This window comes from Erpetoichthys calabaricus, chromosome 16 (genome assembly GCF_900747795.2).
Source record: "Erpetoichthys calabaricus chromosome 16, fErpCal1.3, whole genome shotgun sequence".
NCBI classification, from domain to species: domain Eukaryota; kingdom Metazoa; phylum Chordata; class Cladistia; order Polypteriformes; family Polypteridae; genus Erpetoichthys; species Erpetoichthys calabaricus.
The window spans coordinates 34,713,221-34,722,139 of record NC_041409.2 but is presented as its reverse complement, the minus strand read 5'-3'; the positions used below and the strand labels follow the sequence as shown (position 1 = coordinate 34,722,139).

The window sequence follows — 8,919 nt, the reverse complement described above, 5'->3', positions numbered from 1 at the left end:
ATTTAGTTTAATAATTAATCAAGGTAAATCTCTTCTCATTCCTTCACCCAGATTTATCTTTGATCACCACAGTAACTTTATAGCATCATCACTGTCAGAGAAATTCTTCCTTGCCTGTGTTAATGCACATGCTACATATCAGCACTCTCTGGTGTCAGGATTAGTGAGGATGTCTAACTTACTTTGAAACTTGTGTCTCCCATACCTGAAAAATCGCACAACGCATTTGTCATGTGAGGTCCATGTACTGAAAGCTATATAAAACGAATGACAAAATAAGACATACGGGCACTATGGAAGCTGCTTTATAAAATCTTCATCATTTGAATGATAAAGTAAATAAAATGCTTAGACATACGTTAAAATAAACATTTATAAAAGCAAGTTGTTTTGTCACTTAAAGAGGTGCCGAAATAAAGCATGTGTTCACTGCAGAAAGTGTCTGTACAGATTAATATAATTTGATTAATTGAGTAAGAATTAAGAACCATAAGGGACCCTGTTTAAAATTACAAAGGATAAAGCAAGTGAAGTGCCTTATATACAATGGAACACTGAATAAGGCACTATATGAGAACTGACAGATAAAGCAAGTGAATGGTTAACTCTGGTCTTATCAGTTTAACCCTTTACATTCCACTCTCAATACTCCCTGTTTCTTGCTTCACTTGTATGCTCAAAGTCCATTCGATACATTGCCCTCCTGGACTCTGGGATCTTGATAGCCAGCTTGGATGAAGGAGGGTGGACGGAAGGTTAAGAACAGATTTCTGAAACTGGAGAAGCATTCAGACACATCTGAGAAGCCTGTTCCCTCTTTTCCAAGAGCTCATGCTGGATTTAGCTGTAGAGGTAAGTGTGTCAGGTGCATTATCTAGGGGAGGAGACAAAATGACAGTTACCATTATTTGCCAGTCCTTTACAGTATGATACATGCCACCCCAGAGTTTTGGAGTAAAACAAATCGGTTGTTCTTTTTGGGCAGTTTACAGGATGATCAGCTTGAACCAGCCGGGATTCTGCAATATGCAATGCTGTTGCAGAGATCCACCTGGGAGTCTGACTAATCCCGAAGAGCTTTCCTCAAGTGGCACTTTTAGAAGTGGCTGATACCCCGTGCAGTGAATATGAAGCCCTTACGTGTGGCCAGGCTGGTGCCCAAGGAGTGGTGTACTCGGGAAGCTCACAGGCTTTCACATACAGTATGTCTGTTGAATTTAGGCTTGGCTAACTCTCACCAGGCGCAGAGGCTTACTCTTGCTTCAGTGTTTTTGGCTTATTGTCACTGGCTGCTGCTTTTATGGCTTTCTGCCTTTATCACCATTTGCCATGCACCAGAGAATGGCAATGTGGCTTAATGACTCAGTCCCTGGACTTTAAACCACAAGGCTTTCAATTATAAGATAATTTCTTTGAAATTTAAATGTAACAGATGAATTTAAAAATTAAACTATTTTAAATTAAAATGATTGGACAGTCGGGGGTGCTACATGCTCACAGATCCAGAGTCTCCCCATGTCTGTGTCACTCACACCCACATCCCCACAGATATGCTGAATGGGTCAGATGGTGACTCTGTATTGACTCACGTGTGGCTGTGCACATGAGAGGTACCTACAGTGGATGGGGGCTTTGTCCTGCCTCTCTCCCAGATAGATAGGGTGGAGTGGTGGCTCTGAGGCTAAGAATCCCGTAAATGCCAAAAGAGACTCTGCTCTGTTGGGCTCTTAACCTGCAATTGCTGAGCACTTTGAGTAGTAAGAAAAGTGCTATATAAATGCAAAGAATTAATTACAGACTCCCACAAATCTGAATTAAGAAGAAATATTGTGTTAAATAACCCGTGTGTTTGGATTACAGGTCACAAGAGCTGAAGAAGGCCTGAGTCCTTAAAATAATGTTATGAATGTTATGAAGCTGAACACTACTTTTTGGGATTTCTTGATCCGTAGATTGAACTATTTTATATGTTTTTGCTGCCATCTTGATTATTTACAATAGCTGCTATTTGGCCTTCCTTTTGTTAGTTCAGTTCCCATTATATTATAGTCGTGCACTCAGAGGTCATAACCCATATTAGCGGTGTGACAAGTGTTAAACTTCACCCATGAGATCATTTCCCTATCCGAATTTATAGATACCAAAAACCCTCTGTAACGCTTGATTTTGGGATCAGTTCATCTCTTTGCTGAGTTTCTTTTTGTTTTTGACTCTTGAGCTCACTGTCAGTACAAATAAGGCCTAAGCCTCAAACTGAATGCAGGCCCGAGACCAGACCCTTGCCCAAAAAACAAAGCATTTCTTTATATAATTTAATTTCAACTTCTGATCCCGATATTAGGTCAAGACCCTTGCTAGCTTTTGGTTCATGACTTTATTTTTCTCGTTAGTCTGCCTTTTCTTGAGGTGGAACACGTTCTTTTATTTATTACAAGCTATTTTACCTGTCAAAGACGTAATATCAATACATATGATAGTACTGAGTATTTGATGTCTTTTGCCTTTCTTGGTATTGTCATGTGCCGCAACCTGTTTTGTCTGTTGCTTCCTTTCTCAATCACGTTCCCCTAAAGCCTTCTTCTCAGACTCTGTCATTTTGCTCACCTTCTGTTCTCTTTTTGACTACCACAAGTGGTAGTTGAGCCCCCATTACCCCCTGTGAAAACATCATTCGTATTCTGGTGAATACTTCCCATCTTTTAAGGCGGCTATCAGCATTTCTCCTGGGCTTTTCATCAGTATCCTCATGTGTGTCGATCTCTCTTGTCCAGCACTTCCTGTCTCAACCAAAATGAAACTGATTAGTCTTACCAATGTCAAATTGACCAATCACATTGATTGGAGGGACGCGAAACACACACACAATATCGTTTTATTATATAGTAGATAGATTTGATGGGGCATTTAATATATGATATTGTTATTCCTTGATTGTATTGTACTAGTGCCATTCATCCATGGAAGACGCAAAGGTAAGAAAGTCAAACTGTACACATGACATGTATACTGGGCCAAATCAGAGTTAAAGGCTTCAGTTCTTTCTCTTTCTTAAAAAAATATGCTGACATTTTTTAACTGAGGTCCGCCATAAAGTATTTCATCTAAACTATTGTTAACAACACCATGATGGCATGGTAGTTAGTGCTCATTTATGGAAAGTTTGTTAGGCCAAAAATCTGATGGCATTTTTTTTTTGTAATGACATGCCATCAGAACCCAGTAAATCACATGGAGGACATACATTTCTGCATTCCTGGGTTTGGTAAGAGGACACAAATGGGTGCTCTCCAGTTTATTTAAAATCTGCCATTTATGAGGTGTGATGTTAAACCCAAAGTAATGAATTGTGATGGTCACAGGTTAAATGTTTTTTTGTTTTTGTTTTTTTTTAATCTTATTAGGAGAAAATGCTCGACAAAATGGGAGGTGTGCACATAAGGAGCATCATGCAGATTGTGCTGTCAGCTCTGCTCCTTTGCAGGACTGAGTCGATGGCCTTGGAAAATGCTCACATTCTGCCAGCTGAAGACTCCAAGTTGGTTCTGAACTGGGATCAGAAAGGTAATGGGTTACATCTGGAATGAAGATGCTGAACAAAATGTTCTTCTTTAGCTTAACAAGATGCATTCATTCATTTTATAAAACCATTTGCTTCTTCTCAGGGCTGTGATATCAGGCACAAACCAACTCTTGTTGGGATGCCTGTCTATCACAGACCGCAAGCCTTCTGGGTCAATTTACTATCACCAGAAAACCCAGGAAAACTTGACATGTTGAGAACATGTAGATGAGACCTGAACCCATGACTTGGTGCTGTTACACTAACCATTGTGCAACCTTCCTTGACAATATTCTAGATGCAATGGTTTATGATGGAAAAGCACAAGATAACTTAAAGAGCAATGGAAAGTGGAGCATTTAGTGTTGGCCCAGTATAAGTTAGAGGGTATGTGTATGTGTAATTGGGCTCTGTGTGGGGTCAGCACTGCACTCAGCACTGGTTCCCACTCTGCACCTAGGTAGGCAGTGGCTTTCTAGGTTAAGAAATTAAGAGTTATAACAATATCCAACATCTTACTTTATCTATCTATCTATCTATCTATCTATCTATCTATCTATCTATCTATCTATCTATCTATCTATCTATCTATCTATCTATCTATCTATCTATCTATCTATCTATCTATCTATCTATCATATAACACCTTTCCTATCTATCTATCTATCTATCTATCTATCTATCTATCTATCTATCTATCTATCTATCTATCTATCTATCTATCTATCTATCTATCATATAGTGCCTTTCCTATCTATCTATCTATCTATCTATCTATCTATCTATCTATCTATCTATCTATCTATCTATCTATCTATCTATCTATCTATCTATCTATCTATCTATCTATCATATAGTGCCTTTCCTATCTATCTATCTATCTATCTATCTATCTATCTATCTATCTATCTATCTATCTATCTATCTATCTATCTATCTATCTATCTATCTATCGCAGTAAAAATCAGTGTTATGCATCTTGCATCCACAAGAGGGCACTCAGTATCAGATCATGTGCAGAGGAGAGCAAAATTCTGAGAATGTCCTTAAATATTTAACACTTAAAACGAAAAAGCCACTAAAGCCATTTCAGAGGAGTTGGAATCCTAGCAGTTTCATACAGAATGATTCATCTCTGTAGAGGATTCTTGTTTGTGTCAATTGATGTAAAACCTCCATCAGTCTATTTTGCCCATCTACTTAGTCCTCTAGGACATGGAAGGACTAGTTAGAACTTGGCAGGTGCATTGCAGGAACCAAAGCTCGACAGGGCATCCAAGAATGTTTTAAATATAACCCCAGACTTCCCAGTGTTTAAGACAATTTTGCACCCATCTCCACACTGCACCCTGAATTCCGACATCTTTTAGTTTGATGCCCAACCTTCCATATTGGATTTTATCTGTTATTGTATGCATTTGTTGCTTCCTCATAGAATTCAATCTTATTAATGAAACATGATGTCTCCATATAAACACATACTGACTGATCATTTTAATAAGCTTGTTCCAGCCTAGTATTGCTTAATTTTTTCCTTAATGATTGCGTTCATCAATATTGTGATTTTTTTACTATTTTTCTCCATCCTCTGTATTGCTTATTGGTGCAGTTCTGGTTTGAATGATGGGGGAGCGGGGTTTGGAGGCCCTGAATCTATTTCTGACACTGGTTTAACTGGGTTGAACCATTTTAAAGATCCAAAAAATATTTTGTCTTTCCATGACACCATTTTGGTTTTCTTGGGCACGTCATTTTTGATGTAAGTTTGATGTGGCAGTTGTTAGGGTATTGCTATGGGTTACCCTATGGGTCATGTATTGTGTGATAACTGGGTTCATGTGTATAAGGGGTGATGGTTGAGACTTCCAGATTATCCACGTTTGCAGGAAAATTCTTAAAAGCAAATAAAAGTTTTCTAACCAATTTCTGTTCTCATCAGTTTTGATTTAGGATCTCGTTTTGGCCTTGATGGTTAGTTAGAGTGTGTTATGCTTTTGACTTTTAGCTACATACAGTATAAGACTCCTCATCTCCTGATCTTTTTTTATCAAGCCGTTGATGTGTGCCGTTTACATTCTGAGGTATACTAGTTCATTTACCCATGATGCAACCAGCTCATAGTTACTTGCATTGGCCTGATAACATTTTTTAATACAGTGGGTAGGAATACAGTAGGGATGTCTGTAGCTTGTAGTGGTTTTTGAAGAGGATTAATAAATATATACTCTAACCTCCTTAAGCATTAGAGGAAATATATTATCTGGCTTTAACAATTAGTTCAGCCTTATTAATTCAGCCTTTTTAATCCAAGTAGCATTTCTGTCTCTACAATTTCTAAACAAAAGTTTCTAGTTAAGATAATTTTCCTTGCTAATCACTGAGAGAGTTTCAACATACAAGTAAGAATTTCATGGTACTCTGTAGACATGACAATAATGAGCCTGTAAAACTATAAATTAGGAGTCTCAGATTGTGTCTCTGTTTTGTACGTGGGAGATAAATCTTTGTTTTATACTTAAGTTACAAAAACTGTGTGAGCTTGGCTTGAGAGTGTTGGATTTAATGTGTGGTGTGACCTCAACATTTTTTTAACAACATTCTTTTTCAAGATAACTAAACAGACGGTTCTGACAGAAGTGATAAATATGGTTGGACATTTCTTTGCCAAGCATGTATTGCATGTATTGTATGACTTTCTCCCAAGGGAAATGTCCTCCTTTGTCTAGTGTTGTCTTGTTATATCTTGACACCCATTATCCTTCTACACTGACCTGGATATATACACAGCTCTAATTGGGCTACTTCCCTTTGAGGTACATGGGTGCCATGCTCGAATTTTCAAGTTTTCACTATTCATGACTATTGATCTGAAAAGTTTGTTTTTCAGATGAGTAATGGGTAATATAACAAGAGATTTTAAAAACCAAAAAATTTGACATAAGAGTGTGATGTCCTAATGAGATGTTCTTCGTTTCTAGCTGGTATGGCCTGGCTAATGATGTCTCTTAGATGAGTGGCAAAATGTCTTAAAGATTGTAGAACAAGTCTAGTTGCCTTAGAATTCTAGGATATATTTAATGACCTGGATGACGATTCATAGGTAGCACAGCTAGTACCCAATAATTGTAAAGATCTGTATTCATCATTTTATAATCAAATCTCATAAACTCTTTCTCTTTCTGCTTGTTTAATGGCCATTAAACTGCCAAATGAAAATATTTCTTAATGAAGATGTCACAGACTACATATAACCTTGCAGCATTGACACTTTGGACTCAACAGAAACACTTAAAACCTTTATTAGCATTCTTTTGAGATTTAATCATTTCCCAATTAATGTCTACAGTTTCAGTGTATTCATAAGCGGTTGCAGCAGACCATTTCTTTTGGTAGAAATATTAAAATCGTATTCCCAGAACTGTCTTATGTGATTCATTAGTAGATAACTAATTTGATTTTAATGAATTATCCTGAGCACCTGATAAGTTAGTGCCTGCTGGAAAAAATTGTTTTAATCACTTCTTTCAATTTCAGTATAAAGAAACAACTTGAAAATATTCTTTTAGACAAATGAAATTGATCCTTATAATTGAATTCAATCAGTCAATCATTATTTTGGACGACGTGTTACACTAACTGCTCCTTCATAAGTCACCTCACAAAGCTCACAGCAATTGCTTGTTATTATATCCAAGTGTGACAAAACTATGGGTGGCTGCCTCAGAGATCTTCACGCTATCTGAGCGACTCTGAACATTTCCCTCACACATCCCTGGTAGCTCTAAGTTGGCTTAGTTTGTGTTGGTCTGGAACCCAATCTGGAGTTGGTTCCTGCGAGGTGACAGGTGACAGATACATCTGTGCACGTTAATTGTGGCTTGCTTTAATACATAAAAATTAAGGGGCCTCATAAAGTGGGATGAAAGATACCACGTTAAGGAAGCACATCTAGTTCATTAACACCGGCCCTTCCAGACCATGCTACCTGCAATCCTGGCTGAAAATCATAGGGAGGATTCATCCATTTTCTGAATCTGCTTTTTCTGTTATCCAGGGTTTGTTCCTAGCTTGTGCTTAGTGTTGCCTGGTTCGGGTTTGGTGGTCCACAACCCTGTATTTTATTAAGCAAGTTTGGAACATGAATGTCTGCTTTGGTTTTTTATTTTAAAAATTAAGTGTGTCGCATCAGCAAATATAATAAACTGTGTATGTTCCACTCTCTTCTAGATTACCCTGCTGACTGTTCTGAGATATTCTTAAGTTCTAATGGTGGTGCGCGGGATGGACTTTACATGATCCAGCCCATGAAAACTATTATTGTGGTGTTCTGTGACATGCAGGACGGAGGATGGACAGTCTTCCAACACATCACGGTAAACAGCAGCGTGGACTTTGACAGGACCTGGCATGACTACAAGCTGGGGTTTGGGGCTGTTAGTGGAGATCACTGGCTTGGTAATGAGTACCTGTACCAACTAACCAACAGGGGCGGGGTGCACAAACTCCGCATCAAGCTTGTCGATATGGATGCGGTGACTAAAGTAGGGGACTATGATCCATTCATTGTGGAATCAGAGGCCTCCCAGTATAAAATCCGACTGGGCCTATACAAGGGGAATGCAGTAGATGCTTTGACTCAGGACACTGAGGCCTACCTTCATGATAACCAGAGGTTCACCACTAAAGACCAAGATAATGATAACTACTTCCAGAACTGTGCTAAACTGGAATACATGGGTGTGCCAGGGGGCGGATGGTGGTATGATGCATGTGCTGGGGCCAATTTAAATCGAAGGAATGTCATTTATTGGCAGAAAGATTGTAACAAAGAGCACCTGTGCAAGTATGCCTGGATGATGGTGAAGCCTTCAGAAAAGATGGTGCCTGCTAAATCTGAAAACTGTCGACGGGATGAACTCTAAAAAACAATTTAGCTGGCAGCAGGAGCCCCTGAATTATAGCTTTGTAATTAAGAGCTCATGCTTAAGTAATGAAACATTTAAGTATCCATCTACTAAAAAAATACATTTTGGGTATACTGTATTTAGATGGTGTTTGGCAGGGATGAAAGCATGAAACTGAAAGGATAAAATACTAAACATTGTAAAATACTCTGTGTCAGGCTCTTTTTTAATAACCTGTTTCCTCTTGTATGTTTGAAGTAGAACCACTAACGATTATAAAAATATGTGAGTCTCATTCACACTACTTTTTCATGATCTATCTGTTTATCCCACTGGCCAATGTTAGGCAGTTGATAATTGGTAATTGAATTCTGATTTCTGAGAGGATGGGGACCACAACGCATCAATAAGGTGAAGGTAGAACTAAGAAATTAGTCCTGGAAAGGTCTTTGCTCG

The 8,919-nt window shown here is 38.3% G+C and overlaps 1 protein-coding gene across 1 annotated transcript; it reads left to right on the top strand.

The window, feature by feature from the left end:
• The first annotated feature begins 702 nt into the window (after positions 1 to 702).
• On the top strand, positions 703 to 8,713 carry zgc:194887 (uncharacterized protein LOC571819 homolog). The gene is made up of 3 exons (XM_028822109.2): positions 703 to 852; positions 3,402 to 3,561; positions 7,787 to 8,713. The coding sequence occupies exons 1-3, from the start codon at positions 832 to 834 to the stop codon at positions 8,479 to 8,481; spliced, it is 876 nt and encodes a 291-aa protein (XP_028677942.2). The 5' UTR covers positions 703 to 831; the 3' UTR covers positions 8,482 to 8,713.
• Positions 8,714 to 8,919: the final 206 nt, after the last annotated feature.

Bases quoted from the DNA above. Each gene is read 5' to 3' on its own strand.
- zgc:194887 (XM_028822109.2), top strand. From the start codon at position 832: ATGCTGGATTTAGCTGTAGAG. The intron at 853-3,401 runs GTAAGTGTGTCA...TAATCTTATTAG, and splicing joins TGCTGGATTTAGCTGTAGAG to GAGAAAATGCTCGACAAAAT. The intron at 3,562-7,786 runs GTAATGGGTTAC...ACTCTCTTCTAG, and splicing joins TCTGAACTGGGATCAGAAAG to ATTACCCTGCTGACTGTTCT.